Source organism: Astatotilapia calliptera, chromosome 7 (assembly GCF_964374335.1).
Source record: "Astatotilapia calliptera chromosome 7, fAstCal68.1, whole genome shotgun sequence".
Taxonomy (NCBI): Eukaryota; Metazoa; Chordata; class Actinopteri; order Cichliformes; family Cichlidae; genus Astatotilapia; species Astatotilapia calliptera.
The window spans coordinates 44883923-44900527 of NC_137428.1; the positions used below are offsets into that span (position 1 = coordinate 44883923).

At 44.7% G+C, this 16605-nt stretch overlaps 1 protein-coding gene across 2 annotated transcripts in view; it reads right to left on the reverse strand.

The window, feature by feature from the left end:
• Positions 1-5226: 5226 nt before the first annotated feature.
• Positions 5227-16605, reverse strand: part of LOC113026220 (plasma membrane calcium-transporting ATPase 1-like) — a 32975-nt gene continuing 21596 nt past the window's right edge. For both annotated transcript variants that reach the window (XM_080304543.1, XM_080304544.1), the window contains exons 17-21: positions 12117-12330; positions 10989-11200; positions 10790-10897; positions 7614-7793; positions 5227-6979 (exon numbers count right to left, since the gene is read on the reverse strand). In XM_080304543.1, the coding sequence (XP_080160669.1) occupies positions 6596-6979; positions 7614-7793; positions 10790-10897; positions 10989-11200; positions 12117-12330 (1098 nt within the window). In that variant the 3' untranslated portion in view covers positions 5227-6595. The remainder of the gene's footprint in view (positions 6980-7613; positions 7794-10789; positions 10898-10988; positions 11201-12116; positions 12331-16605) is intronic.

A 16605-nucleotide genomic window follows, 5' to 3' on the forward strand; every position in this document is an offset into this window, starting at 1 on the left:
ATGCCATAGTGAATGGGAATGAAATTCCATGATTTTCTATTTTCTATCTGTCTCTTTTGTCACTGATACCAATGCCCCATGAGTGACACCATATCCTGATCTTAATTTGGACAGTTCCACCTACAGCTGTATTTAGCCAGGTGACCCCTTTCAAAATCACGTGCCTTTTTTAATATCTATCTATCTATCTATCTATCTATCTATCTATCTATCTATCTATCTATCTATCTATCTATCTATCTATCTATCTATCTATCTATCTATCTATCTATCTATCTATCTATCTATCTATCTATCTATCTATCTATCTAAAAAAAAAAAAAACACCCAGCACGCCCCTGCGGGCGGTTTATCCTCCAAGCTCGGGTCCTCTACCAGAGGCCTGGGAGCTTGAGGGTCCTGCGCAGTATCTTAGCTGTTCCCAGGACTGCGCTCTTCTGGACAGAGATCTCCGATGTTGTTCCCGGGATCTGCTGGAGCCACTCGCCTATCTTGGGAGTCACCGCACCTAGTGCTCCGATTACCACGGGGACCACCGTTACCTTTACCCTCCACATCCTCTCGAGCTCTTCTCTGAGCCCTTGGTATTTCTCCAGCTTCTCGTGTTCCTTCTTCCTGATATTGCTGTCATTGGGAACCGCTACATCGATCACTACGGCCGTCTTCTTCTGTTTGTCTACCACCACTATGTCCGGTTGGTTAGCCACCACCATTTTGTCCGTCTGTATCTGGAAGTCCCACAGGATCTTAGCTCGGTCATTCTCCACCACCCTTGGGGGCATCTCCCATTTTGACCTCGGGACTTCTAGGTTATACTCGGCACAGATGTTCCTGTACACTATGCCGGCCACTTGGTTATGGCGTTCCATGTATGCCTTGCCTGCTAGCATCTTGCACCCTGCTGTTATGTGCTGGATTGTCTCTGGGGCATCTTTACACAGCCTGCACCTGGGGTCTTGCCTGGTGTGATAGACCCCAGCCTCTATGGATCTTGTGCTCAGAGCTTGTTCTTGTGCTGCCATGATTAGTGCCTCTGTGCTGTCTTTCAGTCCAGCTTTGTCCAGCCACTGGTAGGATTTCTGGATATCAGCCACCTCCTCTATCTGCCGGTGGTACATACCGTGCAGGGGCCTGTCCTTCCATGATGGTTCCTCGTCTCCCTCCTCTTTCTTTGGTTTCTGCTGTCTGAGGTATTCACTGAGTACTCGGTCAGTTGGGGCCATCTTCCCAATGTATTCTTGGATGTTCGTTGTCTCATCCTGGACTGTGGTGCTGACACTCACCAGTCCCCGGCCCCCTTCCTTCCGCTTAGCGTACAGCCTCAGGGTGCTGGACTTGGGGTGAAACCCTCCATGCATGGTAAGGAGCTTTCTTGTCTTTATGTCAGTGGCTTCTATCTCCTCCTTTGGCCAGCCTATTACCCCAGCAGGGTACCTGATCACGGGCAGGGCGTACGTGTTGATGGCCCGGATCTTGTTCTTACCATTCAGCTGACTCCTCAGGACTTGCCTGACCCTCTGCAGGTACTTGGTGGTTGCAGCTTTTCTAGCGGCCTCTTCATGGTTCCCATTCGCCTGTGGGATCCCCAAGTACTTGTAACTGTCCTCTATGTCTGCAATGTTGCCTTCTGGTAGTTCAATCCCCTCAGTTCTGACTACCTTCCCTCTCTTTGTTACCATCCGACTACACTTCTCCAGTCCGAACGACATTCCAATGTCATTGCTGTATAGCCTGGTAGTGTGGATCAGTGAATCGATGTCTCGTTCACTCTTGGCATACAGCTTGATGTCATCCATGTACAGGAGCTGGCTGACAACTGCTCCGTTCCGTATATATATATACATATATATATATATACAGTGCTATGTATATATACATATACATAGCACTGTTGCCTCTGACACCCTTCCCCCACTTATCACTTTCACTCACGACCAGGTTCGGATGCAAATGAGGAGACTCCACTCAGGCAAGTCTGCTGGACCAGAAGGGGCGAGTCCCCGCTTCCTCAAGGCCTGTGGCCCCAGCTTTGTGGAGTCTTTCATAAACTGTTCATGTTGAGTCCGAGTCTGCAGAGGGTTGCAGTGCTGTGGAAAACATCATGCCTCGTCCCTCTACCAAAGACGCCAGGTCCCCTGGATTACAGGCCTGTGGCACTGACCTCCCACATCATGAGACATGACATCATGCAGAGAAATACTGTATTAATTTTGGGCATGTTATTTTTGAGCAGGAACCTCAGAATTGACTCTTGGAGTTTAACAGGTTAACCTCTTGACTTTTTTTTTTCTTTTTGTCAAGTCTATATTTGCCCACCAGGTGTCTCACAGGGATCACTCTGGGACAACTTTCTATGTCCATGACAAAGAGATTTCTTTAACTCTTTGGTGAAATGTGTTATAATTTCCTGTTCTATGTTCTATACAATAAAGTTGAATGAGGGGACTCTTAGTGCTCATCCCAAGCCAGGGTAAAAGAAAAGGGTTGCACCAGCAAGAGGATCTGATGTAAGATGTTGGCCAAATCAAATATAGGGCTCGTAAAGAAGGACAATTTCATGGAATCAGACTGGTGTACCATAGTGTAGATAGGAAGTGAAATGGAGTTGGAGTAATCTTGAATATGAATGTTAATAGTGTTGGGGGAGTTGAAGACAAGGTTACAGAAGATCGACTGGCTTGGCAGAGAGATTGCACTGGAGAGGATGTGCAGCACCCGTGATTAAGAATAGAGATGGAAATGAATAAAGTGAAGTGCGTGTGTTGAGAAGATGGAAATAGTACTTTGAGGAGCAGATGAATAGAATAGAGAAAACAATGGATAACCGAGAGGAAGTGCAGGGAATCTTTAAGTCAGAAGAGAGAGCAGCTCAGAGGATGAAGTGGAAAAGCGGTTGGTCCATTCACATTCATCCAGGCTATGGATGTATGGACATGTCTGGGGGCAGAGAGCAGTGGAAGTTTTCAACAAAATTAAGGTTAGGGAGAGAGTGAGGGTGCCTGAGGAATGAAGAAGCGTACTGCTGATTTGCAGAGCTGCACAGAGGGTTCAAGCTGATCAAGCATTCATTACAGCTATGGGAAAGAACTGACAATCTCTGAGCAGGACTATGCCTCCTAGTGAAGAAAGAGCATTGCAAAAGATGAAAGAGAATCCAGTCGGAGTGGAGTGGGTGGAGTCAAGTGTCAGGGGTCATAGTATATCTGATGGACAGCTCAGGCTGAGTGATTTGGAGTCAGAGGCAAGACTGAGATGGTTTGGATATGTGCAGAGGTGGGACAATGGATATATTGAACCACAGAGGCGACAGAGAAGATTTCTGGTTGTACTGAAGGAGAACATGCTCAGTGTAACGGAACCACATGCTATAGGATAGTCTAAGGAGCTTGCAAAGAAAAGTGTCTGGACTTCTTTAAGTTGCTTGAGCTTCTCATCCGAGAAGCTTCTTCAGTTCTAAGGTCAACTGGTGGAGAGTCCCAGATATAAGCCTAGTGGGAGTAACCCCCCACAGAGGGACAAAAGGACCCCCTGATGATCCTCTAATCGCCTGAGCCAAGGTGTGAAAATGGGTGTGGGTCCCAATCAGCGAGGGTTTCGGGTGAGCTCATTGTGAAACCTGGCCCCACCCTATCATATGATTTCCTGAGGTCAGATGGCCCAGGATGTGAGTGGGCGTTAAGGCGTCTGGGAAGGGATCTCAAAACTGGATTATAGATGGTAGAGAGTTGGTGTCGTAAACCCCCGCCTCTGTTCAAAGATGGTCATTCACAGTGGACATAGATGGCTTCTTTCACTCCTCTTTCAAACCATCTGTCCTCTCTGTCCAAAATGTGAACATTGGCATCCTCGAAAGAGTGTCCTTTATCCTTAAGATGCAGATGGACTGCTGAGTCTTGTCCTGTGGAGGTGGCTCTTCTATGTTGTGCCATGCGCTTGTGAAGTGGCTGTTTGGTCTCTCCAATGTAGAGGTCTGAGCATTCCTCGCTGCACTGTACAGCATACACCACATTGTTAAGTTTGTGTTTTTGGGTTTTGTCTTTGGGATGAACCAGTTTCTGTCTGAGCGTGTTGCTGGGTCTGAAGTACACTGGAATGTCGTGTTTGGAGAAAACTCTCCTGAGTTTCTCTGATACACCGGCTACATAGGGGATGACAATGTTGTTGCGTCTGTCCTTCTTATCCTCCCTCGCTGGTGTCCTGATCTTCTTTTCTGTGAATCTTTGCTGACTTTACAAACGCCCAATTAGGATAACCGCATGTTTTAAGTGCTTCCTTTACATGTGTGTGTTCCTTCTTTTTCCCTTCAGGTTTAAAGGGAACATGTTCTGCCCGGTGGTGTAGGGCCCTAATTACTCCAAGTTTGTGTTCCAAAGGGTGATGGGACTAAAAGTGGAGGTACTGGTCCGTGTGTGTGGGCTTCTGGTAAACTTCGATGTTGAGTTTGCCGTTCTCTTCAATGTGCACAGCGCAGTCCAGGAAAGGCAAACAGTTGTCCTTTGTGTCTTCCCTGGTGAACTTGATGTTTTTATCCACAGCGTTAATTTGCGCAGTGAAGGATTCCACTTCTTGTGTTTTGATTTTGACCCAGGTGTCGTCTACATATCTGTACCAGTGGCTGGGTACTCTCCCTTTAAAAGAGCAAAGAGCCTTTCTCTCCACTTCTTCCATGTAAAGGTTGGCTACAATATGTCTGTGAAGGTTCTCAGTCATCCAGGTCATCGTAGTCAAAGGATGGCTACAATAGGTGACACGGGGAGCCCATGGCACAGACACGTTTTTGTCTGTAGAAGCCTTCATTGTATTTGAAGTATGTTGTGGTAAGGCAGAGGTCTAACAGTGTGCGAATCTGATCGTGTGTGAAGTTGGTCCTGCCCTCCAAGGAGCTGTCTTCTTGTAGTCGTTTTCTGACAGTCTCCACTGCCTCCGTGGTGGGTATGCAAGTGAAGAGAGAGACTACGTCAAAGGACACCATGGTTTCATCTGGATCCAGGGTAAGTTTCTGGACCTTGTCGTTGAAGCCGTGGAGTTCTTGATGTGATGTGGGGTGTTCACCACAAGAGGTGCCAGGATGGTAGAAAGGTGTTTTGAAATGTTGTAAGTTGCTTCCCTGAGCAAAGACCACAACATCACTATATTACCAGCTGATAAGGGAAGGTGCACTGTGGTCCGATGACCTGGATGACTGAGAACCTTCACAGACATGCTATAGGATAGAGTGAAATATGGCAAGATGAAAATATGAGCTTTATTTTTACACTGAACATGTTTTATTTGTTTGTTTTGTTTGTCAAATTTCCCCCATTTTTATTTTTTGCAATTGTAATGTTATCCTTGAAATATTACATTTTTGTAACCTTATTTACATGTTTGTATTTTTTCTAAAATATTGTAAAGAATCGTCTTTTTGCAAAAAACAAAACAACAAAACAAAACATACATATTTCAGTAGCATTACCTTTTTTTTAATCCCACTTTTTCTTTGTTAAATTTTTGACACATAGATGAAGAATGATGACAACATTTCAGTGCTGTGCTGTCACATACTGTCTAACGACATATCTTAGGAAATGTGTGTGAAGTAAAGCCTGAGACTGGAAGGCTCTATAATCCAGTGAATTCATTGTGAAAATTTTTGAAAAGACTTTTGATAACTGCTACAGCTCTTCTTTTGTCTGACGTAATCCATCCATCCATCCATCTTCATCCGCTTTGTCCGGGGCCGGGTCGCGGGGGCAGCAGCCTAAGCAAAGAGGCCCAGACCTCCCTCTCCCCAGCCACCTCCTCCAGCTTATCCAGGGGAATACCAAGGCGTTCCCAGGCCAGCCGAGAGATATAATCTCTCCAGCGTGTCCTGGGTCTGCCCCGGGGCCTCCTCCCGGTGGGACATGCCTGGAACACCTCACCCAGGAGGCGCCCAGGGGGCATCCTTGTCAGATGCCCGAACCACCTCAGCTGGCTCCTTTCGATGTGGAGCAGCAGCTGCTCTACTCTGAGCCCCTCCCGGATGGCCGAACTTCTCACCCTGTCTGACGTAATGCTTTACCAAAGTTATCCAGCTCTCAATGTCTATTTTTTGAAACTTTTAATAACTGTTTTTGTAACTTTTTCAATCTAAAACCACACTAAAATAAAATTCAACATTAAACACCTCCCTCAAAACTTTCTCTCTACAACACAAAATACTAAACATTTCAGTGACAGATCCTTAACAAAAAACTAACATGAACCATCACTACCGGCTCCCATCAGCTGGTCTGCTGAAAAACTGTAACATCCCACATTTAAAACTACATTAACAGAATATGTACACAATCAGAACTGATTACTCATTGTTCCCTGCACAAACAACATTCTCCTAAGTAACAAGAAGTTCATTTCTATTAAAAAAGGAAACAGTCTGTGTGAGTCGCTGTCACAGAACAAAAGCACATCTGGAAACATTTCTGCAGATGAACTCTTGGTTGGAACAATTTGGTGAGTCTCTTTTTAATTTTTTCCCGTCCATGGCTCCCAGAAGAACCAGAATTCTGACCATAAAAAACACAGTACGAACATACTTTAGTAACAGGAGGTGTTCAGGTAGGAGGGAGGGGCTTCAGAGTGAGGTTTCCAGACTGTGCAAGGGGCTTCCTGGACAGGGTGGTAGTCCTGCTGAGTTGGGAGGGACCAGTGCAGACCTGGAGATGTCCTTATGTAACGGGATGACACGGTCCAAGGCGTTGTTGTTCTCGTTGGGGGTGAAGGGGAGAGGCGGCTGGCTGGACAATCCAGTAAGTGGCGGTGGGATGAAAATAGAGTTTCGTTTGGTAGGGGGATCATCTTCACTCTCATTTTCATCGATGAGGGGGATCTGAGGTTCTGAGTCTTCAATACGGAACTCGGGATGATTCATGAAGTTGTGAATGGAACTGCGAGATTCAGGTGTCTCCAGACCTTCATAGGGAGACACACTGTCCCTGAAGGCCTTCACCACACGGATCTGGGAGATCAGAGACAGTGAGTCAACTCAGGTAGATCATTTACAGCAGCAGTCCCCAACCTGTTTTGTGCCACGGACCGGTTTATGCCTGACAATATTTTCATGGACCGGCCTTTAAGGTGTCGCGGATAAATACAACAAATTAAAACTAGTACCGGTACCGAAAAAAATAAGATTTATTCATAACACACGTGAAAAGACCCAGGAAAACTGAGTTAACGATAAAAACGATAACAAAATAACCAATAAAACCCCTGAAAACCATACATTTCACACCCAATCCTCAACTCTCGCGGCCCGGTACCAAACGACTCACGTACCAGTTCCGGTCCGTGGCCCGGGGGTTGGGGACCGCTGATTTACAGGACATTCAACCACATAGATTCTGACTGTTGATCAAAATAAGCCCAAACATAAGGTCCTACATCATTCAATCACTTTATTTCCTGTCTGACAGATTTACTCTGTAGTTTAAACTTCACAAATTGATGACATCACGATTTCTGATGGTAACAGTGGTTCAACAACCAGTTGAAATTTAAATCTCCTCAGGAATTTTTAACCAGATAATTATACAAAAGATATCTGGCAAAACACATGAGACACAAATGTATCTTTAAGCCTGAAATCGTACCTGTGTCTGGATGCGGCTCAGGCCGCGGCACCACAGGATGTGGCCTTTGCTTAGCTCGAGGTCTCCGTGGTCAACCACATCATTACCCTCATCGGACCCATCAGGGATCTCTTCCTGCAGTGTGGCATGACCTGCTGTCTTCAGAAACGTCAGCCACTTTGTCGGGACACTTGACACCAACTGACAAAATTTAAAAAAATATTGCACCTGTCAAAGATAGCAGCAGCGCATCCTGGACACCTCAATATGAAGATTTAATGCAACCATTGTCTCATGATGATTATCTGCAAAGAGGTCATTATTTCTTCATTCATCCATCCATCCATTCTCTTATTTATTTTGTTTATTCAAGTATTGTGGTATTGAGCATCCTACTCTTGTGGTCTATTATTGATGCATTTACTAGTCTGTTTTTTTTATTTCTGTTAACATAATGTAGGCTCAGGTAAAATTATGCCCATCACACTGAGGCGGGCAATGTTTACCAGTGAGTGTGAGTCTTTTTGAATGTGAGTTGTTCTTTTAACTTTATTTCTTTTTAACACCACTCCCATTGTAAAAGACAAAGAGTTCCTAATGACTTGCCTGATTGATTCACCGTACTTTAGTTTCAGTTGATAGTTCTTCGACACATTATGCAGATGTCATAGGCATGAAGTCATAGTGGTTATTTCTTTAAGGTCTGTTGGAAGCTTTAGTTACTGTTGGAATGTTTAAACCATTTCTAAACCATCTCGCAAGTCAGATTGTTTGAGCAGAGGAGGGATAGTGGATATACTGGACAAAGGAAACTGAATGGCTGTAGCTCAGGCGGTACAGCAGGTCATCTACTGATTGGAAGGTTGGTGGTTTGATTCCTGGCTTCCCCTAGACTGCATGCCAAATATCCTTGGGCAAGATACTAACCCCAGATTGCTCTCCGATGCATCCATCGGAGTATGAATGTTAGTTAGAAAATGTGCTGGTGCGAATGGGTGTGAATGGGTGAATGCACAAGTTGTGTAAAGTGCTTTGAATGCTCAGAAGAGTAGAAAAGCGCTATATAAGAACCAGTCCATTTACCATTTACCATGAATATGGAGCTATTAGCTAACAACACTGAGAAGATTCATGGATGTAGTGAAAGAGGACATCCACTGGGTTGATGTATCAGAAAAGGATACTAGGAATAAAATGAGAGGCATAAAGCGATCTGCTGTGGCTGGTCTTCTTTGGGACCAGCCAAAAGAAGAAGAAGGAATTGATTCGCAGCACTTGGCTCCTACTTGTCAATTTCTATGAAAGCAATAAGGGTAAACTTCATACAGTGCTTCTGTGTTTTGGCTTAGTTTAATCATGATATAGTGTAATATGTCATGTATCGCTGTTCTTCGTCAAGTTTGTATTTAAATAATTTTTTAAACCAACTGAGGACCAGATTACAGATTATGCAGATACACGGAGAAAATTGGAAAAAAAACCCAAAAACAACACAGCTTTATTCCCAGCAATACAAAAACTAAACTGGGAGAAAGGAGAGACACACAACCATGAGGGAGATCGCAACACAGGACTGAGCGAGATGCTGAGATAAATACATAGAAGGATAACGGGGGAAGTGAGGACCCGCAAGGAACACAGCTGCTACAAATGAACATGACGCCACAGGGGAAGCAAAATAAAATACGCTGAACATGGGAACACGAGACCTTCACAATAAAACAGGAAACTGGGGAACATGACACAGGAGTGGAGGATGGATAAAAATTATGGAATAAAACACAAGGAGGGGAAACAAGGCACAAGAACGCATACAAACACATAAACACAAATGCACAGAGGGAGACACAGAGGGCAACGACACAAGGGAAAAATATTAAATAATCAAGGAACTAAACTGGGACTAGGGATGGGTGCCATGATGGCACCGGTTCTGACATAAACGGTAGTAACCAGACCGAAAAGCAGCGCACATTTCGGTGCTTTATTTCGGTGCTTTTTTTTCCTGAGCTGTGATACACTTTAGATTCTAGCCAATCATTTTACGTTTCCGAGGATAGTAGGCGGGGCCAGGTACGTACGTTCTGTTAGAGCAGAGCTACAGATTAAAAATGCCCAAGGCGAAGCGGTCAAAAGTCTGGCTGTACTTCATAGCAAAATATGCAAACTCAGCAGCCTGCAACAAGTGCTTTATGCTGATACTGTGATACTGTCAAAGGAGGCAACACCTCGAATCCGATTAAACAGCTGGCGACGCATAGCGTTTTTTTTAAAAGCCGAGAAATGCGCCGTATTTGATAGCTTGCTGCGAGACCTCACACCGTGCACGTCGGGTGGGTTGCCAGTTATCGGACCCGGAGCAACATCCCCCAAAAACCCGAAGAATAGAGTCCTGGCCCCTAGCCCTGCCAGTGTAGCAGAAATGATGAGGATGATGATGCAGCAGCAGCCGTTCTTCTCTGTGTGAGTAGCTTCATGTTGTTCGTGTGTAATTTACGTTGAGCAGGCTAACCACGTTATTAAATTAATGCATGTAAGGTGAACTAGCAAACACCGTCGTAGTTACATGCGGCTGTCTTCTTGTTTGATGGCAGATACTCCCTTCACCCTGGCCAAAAAGGCTAAAATGACCAAAGAAAAAGTGGAAAACAGTTAAACATGAGAGGTTTTTGGACAAAGTTTGTGTTTTTTCCATTGTTTAAGCACTGCTTCCAGCCAAGAGTGATGCCATATATGCCCCATAGCTGCAGAAAAGGCTAACATTGTTATCTTTTTGCAAAAAAAACAGCTGAACATGAGAGGTTTTTGGACAAAGTTTGTGTTCTCCATTCTTTAAGCACCGGTTCGAGCACCGTTTAAGCACCGGCACCGTTTCAAAAGTACCGATTTGGCACCGGTATCGGATAAAACCTAAACGATCCCCATCCCTAACTGGGACCATAAAAAACTCAAAACAGGATAACCAAGCACTATGGAAATAAACTTAAGACTAGCAACGAGAACTTACAGTATACATAGATCATAATACAAAATAACAAAAACACAGGAAAACTCAAAACGCTGGGTCAAATGACCCAGGACCATGACAATGTCCTGATACAAAAAACCTTAGAAATAAAAAAGTGTACTTTCTTTTTAAATAATCGTAACAGCAATCAATTTAAAAAATTTTCATTTTAGCAAAAACAGTTTCTTACCTGTCCCCACAGCAGACTGCCGAGGCCCAAGAAGATGCACCAAAGCCATTGCTCAAGGGTTAGGTCCACACAGCTAAAAGGTTTACCTCCAAACTGTACAATTATGAACTACAAGAGGACAGAGCAACAACATTATATGAAAATTCTTTTAATTCCATCGAGCCTGAACAGGCTGACGACTTCTTTTTTCCAGGGTTACCTGTGAGACGAAGGTTCCGAAGATGATGGAGCAGAAGATGGGGTTTCTGAAGACACCCTCAAAAACGTTTCTCTCTCCATGGATCTTGCGGGCATTAAACTCATTGAAGATCTGCATGAGGACAAAAGTATTGAACACGATGGTATAGTGCTCAGAGGGCGGGGCGTGAAGCGGGGCATTCCTGCCACTGTCGATGTCAAACAGCGTCTCACCTGTAAGGAGGATCAAAGGTCACTGAACATGAAGTCTGTATATTTTTCAAAAATGTTAATTTTAAAAAAAAATAAGTAAATACTAAGACATTTTCAAGCAATACTTTAGTGACATTTGCCACACAAAACCTATTAAAATCCCTTTAAGAATCAGCTTTCGTAAAGTTTGTTTACAAGGACAACAAACTACAAAAAGACACAAGATTATTACATATATGGACGTAATGTAAAATACAGTACAAAGATGTGTGACTGAAGGGAGTGCTGTGATAAACACTCAGCATCAACATTCATCTTGGCTGATCTGATCACACGTGGAGAGCCCTAAGTGTGTCAGTTCACACCTGGCATTGGAAGGTATCTTCACATTTGGAACTGAAGCTGACATTCATGTTCTGTATGCAAATAAACATGCATTATTAATGCATTACTTCCATTAGCAAAAGCTGTCCTGTTATATCCTTCCGTCGGGTTATGGAACTAATAATCCAGTTATTATTACCAGACCCGCAACCTCACCCAAAATTAAACCAAGTCATTCATCTTACTGCACTTTATTATTGCTTGTGCAGTAATAAAGTGCCCAGATCACCTTTATACATTGTTAAAAGAATATGGTCATATGTACCCAAACAATCTGGATCAAACTGCTTCCTCAGGATAACTTGGGTGTATTTACACCTGTATCTGTATCTTTCCCATTTTGATTGGTCCTGATTTGACTTACGCTGTGTCACCACTATTGCTGCAGTCACCTTAAGTTATAAATTAATGTGCATGTCATTAAGTGAAATAAGTATTTCATACCCTACAAACCAGCCAGAATTATGGACGGGGCCATGTACTATAAAATCTCCTAATATGGCGACCCTAACAAAGAAGGGTAAAACTGGTCTTGTGTGATGTGTTCACTGACCAGCAAAGAGTAGGGTGAAGATTATGGTCAGCTGGTAGACGCCATGTCCCAGAATGTTCTTCATCATGGTGCGGGAGATGAGCGGCTTCTTGCGGCCGTATGGGTTCCTGAGCAGCAGTGCCTCAGTCGGTGGCTCCGTGGCAAGGGCCAGCGAAGCAAATGTGTCCATGATGAGGTTCACCCATAACATCTGCACAGCTTTCAGAGGAGAGTCCTGGAAACATTTTTTGTATGGTATTTAGAAGAGGAAAATCATCCGTTAAATCCAAAAAGCATAAACAGACAGAAAAGGCACCTATGAATAAACATTTACAAACAGAATTTCAAATTATGGTTTTGATTATATACACAAAGCATTAATTAAAAATATTAGGATGGGAATTGGTATTGAGAATTTAGTTTGTTAATTCTCAGGAATTTTCTTTCCAAGCTCCTTAGACAATTCTCGGGAAGGATATTGATTGTGATGTTCTTCATGTAAGCATTCAACATTCAAGAGGTTCCAATGCCTTTAGTAGTTTAGAACTCACGTTGTAAACCCATAACCATCTCTGCAATAACTTAAGCTTTAAACGTTGCTAAACTCTGATAGGTGCATGGAAGTAATATCATGTCTACTAATTTCTACTCATCCAACCAAAATAAAATGTTCACCCAGTTTGCCTGAATCATTTTCAAGTGATCTCGTCTGGTTGTTGAAGTCAAAATAAAGTCAACTCAAGTACTTCTGTACTTATTTCTATAGGACATTTAAAACAAGCTTACCTGACCAAAATTATACACAACGGTCACTAAGTCACGAATAAATATGCACTAAAATACACAAAACCATAAACCTCAATTGTAAAAACCATACCTCAAAATCTTCTCATTCTGAATTTATGATGTAAAATGCGATATATGCTATATTTTATATGTTATATTTTATATGTGGCTGCACATATGTGGCAGACACAGTCCAAACCACCAGTATGTCAGGGGTCTGCCCCAAGGTCATCATCCTTCTTTTATTGTGGATTAGTAGTAGCTGTACTCTGAGTCCCTCACAAATGACTGAACACTTCACTACATCTCTAAGGGAGATCCCAGACACCCTTCAGGGAAAGCTAATTTCCCACTTAAATCTATGATCTCATTCTTTTTGACACCGTCCATAGTTTGTGTCCATGGGGCAGGGTAAGAATGTTATTGCACTCTGCAGTCACATGCTTCACCACAACAGGCAATAGGCATCTACAACATTGCAGATGCTACACCTGTTTTTCAGTCCACTTCCCACTCTTTTATTTCTTCGCCTGTAAACAAGAGCCCAAGATACTTGAACTCCTCTGGGGAGGCTGTAGCTCAGGAGACAGAGTGGGTCCAATCCCTGGTGGTCCAATCCCTGTCTGCTTCAGTCTGCATGCCAAAGAAACTAACCCCAAGTTGCTGTGTGAATGTTAGATAGAAAGAGCTTACAAAGAAAGTACTTGTGTGAATGGGTGAATAAGGCAAGTTGTATAAAGTGCTTTGAGTGCTCAAATAGAGTAGAACTAGCACTATATAAGAGGTGCAGTGCATTTACCCAGAGGAGGCTCTCCAGCTGAGAACCATTGGTCTCAGAATTTGATGTGCTAATTGTCACCCCAGTCACTTTATACTCACTGCAAGGTATTGACCCAGGTAGTGTTCAGTAAGAGTAATAGAATTGTACCATCTGCAAAATGGAACTGGCCATGTCTGATACTTGGCTGCACTTAGAAATTCTTTCCATAAAGGTTACAAAGAGTACAAGTGACAAAGGGCTCTTTCTTATGCTTACATCTCCTATATAATATATCCAGTTATACAGGACGTATGGGATACTTCTGGCTCTGGATACTCTTGTTAATCTATTCACACAAGCACCTTTTCTATGTCTGAGTGCTTTCTAATGTTCATATACATTCACATTTTAATGAACATATCAGAAAAAACAGTGTTAAGTATCTTGCCCAAGGATACTTTGGTATGCCAACTGCAACAGCCAGGTATCAATCCACCAATCTTCCAATTAGTAAATAACCTGCTCTACCTCCTGAGCCCCACCCATCCCTTACCCCAGATGAGAGCTATGGCTTATGATCGCAATTCCTGGTGCAAGGTGCACTTAAAAGCACCCACATAGTTAGACATGATATTAGCTAGGCACAGAAGTCCAATAACAGCACCACTTGGGTTCAGATCCAGCAGGCCATTCCTCCCTGTCACGCCCGCAGAAGTGCCCGCAGAAGTACCAGCTGAAATTTGGAGGAAAACACATCGGGGATGCAGAGGTCAAGGACAGAAGAGAAGAAAAAAGGTGACGGTGAGACAGCGGAGGCTCGAAGCGAGGAGGAGGTTTAAACCGTGTCTGCCGTCTATCGTGATGGGAAATGTGCGATCATTGGCAAGTAAAATCGACGAGCTCTCAGCACTGGTACGGAGTCAGAGGGAATACCGAGAGTGTAGCCTGATGTGTTTCACCGAATCATGGCTGCACCAGGTCATTCCCGATGAGAATGCTTCCGTGGAAGGCTTCCACACTGTTCGGGCGGACAGGGACAGCATCGCTAGCGGTAAGCGTAAAGGAGGTGGGCTTGCTGTTTTAGTTAACAACCGGTGGTGTAACCCTGCCAACATAACAATCAAAGAAAGGATTTGTTGCCCGGATACTGAACTGTGTGCTGTTGGACTCAGGCCGTATTATTTACCCAGGGAATTCTCTCACGTCATCTTGGTGGCTGTTTATGTTCCCCCCTCTGCTAACCCCACAGCTGCATGTGACACTATCCACTCTGCCATAGCTCGGCTACAGACTCAGCACCCGAGTGCCTTTATTGTGATCTCGGGTGACTTCAACCATGTATCACTGGACAATACACTACCAACATTCAAACAATATGTGGACTGTCCCACCAGGGGAGAGAAAACTTTAGACTTACTGTATGCTAACGTCAAGGATGCATACAGCTCCTCCTCCCTCCCCCCACTTGGTAGGTCAGATCATAACCTGATTCACCTCACCCCCCGCTATGTGCCAATTGTGAGGAGGGAACCTGTGACCACCAGGACTGTTAGGAGGTGGTCAGAGGAGGCAATAGCGGAACTACAGGGCTGTTTCGAGGTGACCGACTGGGAAACACTCTGTGAGCCTCACGCCGAGGACATCAATGGGCTTACTGAGTGTATCACAGACTACATAACTTTCTGCACCGACTCCATTGTTCCAGCTCAGACTGTTCATTGTTACCCAAATAACAAGCCGTGGGTGACTAAGGACATCAAAGCCCTCCTCAACAACAAGAAGAGGGCTTTCAGAGGGGGCAACAAAGAGGAGGTGAGGAAGGTCCAGGTGTTACTAAAGGACAAGATCAGAGAGGCTAAGGACAATTACAGGAGGAAGCTGGAGTGGAAACTCCAGCAGAACAGCATGAGAGAGGTGTGGAGGGGCATGAAGACCATCACTGGATTCAGGCCAACCAACAGCAGGGGAGCTGAGGGAGGTGAGAATAGAGCCGACGAGTTGAATCTGTTTTTCAATAGATTCGACACCACAGTGTCTGCTCCCACCCCCACAACCTCACCTGCAGTCAGCCTGGAATCCAGAGCCACACCACTGTGCCAGCCTCTCTCTTCACATGTTGCCTCCTGTGAGATTCCTGACACCCCTCCCCCACCCATCACCTTCACTCAATACCAGGTTGAGATGCAAATGAGGAGACTTCACTCAGGCAAGTCTGCTGGACCAGACGGAGTGAGTCCCCTTGTCCTCAAGGCCTGTGCCCCCCAGCTGTGTGGAGTCTTTCATAAACTGTTTATGCTGAGTCTGAGTCTGCAGAGGGTCCCGGTGATGTGGAAGACATCATGCCTCGTCCCTGTACCAAAGACGCCTCGTCCCAGTGGCCCCCAGGATTACAGGCCCGTGGCACTGACCTCCCACATCATGAAGACCCTGGAAAGGCTCATCCTGGACCAGCTGCGACCCATAGTAAGACCACATCTGGATCCCCTTCAGTTCGCTTATCAGCCTCGTCTCGGAACAGAGGACGCCATCATCTACCTGCTCAATCGTGTCTACACCCATCTGGACCAGCCGGCGAGCACTGTGAGGGTCATGTTTTTTGACTTTTCCAGTGCTTTCAACACCATCAGGCCGACCCTCCTGGGTGATAAGTTAGCAGCGATGCAGGTGGATGCTTCTCTGGTGTCCTGGATTGTTGATTACCTGACAGGAAGACCACAATATGTACGTCTCCCACAGTGTGTGTCTGACAAGGTGATTAGCAACACAGGGGCACCACAGGGGACTGTCCTCTCCCCCTTCCTCTTCACCCTCTACACCACAGACTTCAGCCACTGCACAGAGACCTGCCATCTTCAGAAGTTTTCTGATGACTCTGCGGTGGTTGGATGCATCAGCAGGGATGATGAGACAGAGTACCGGGCTGTGGTCGACTCCTTTGTCACGTGGTGTGAGCAGAATCATCTG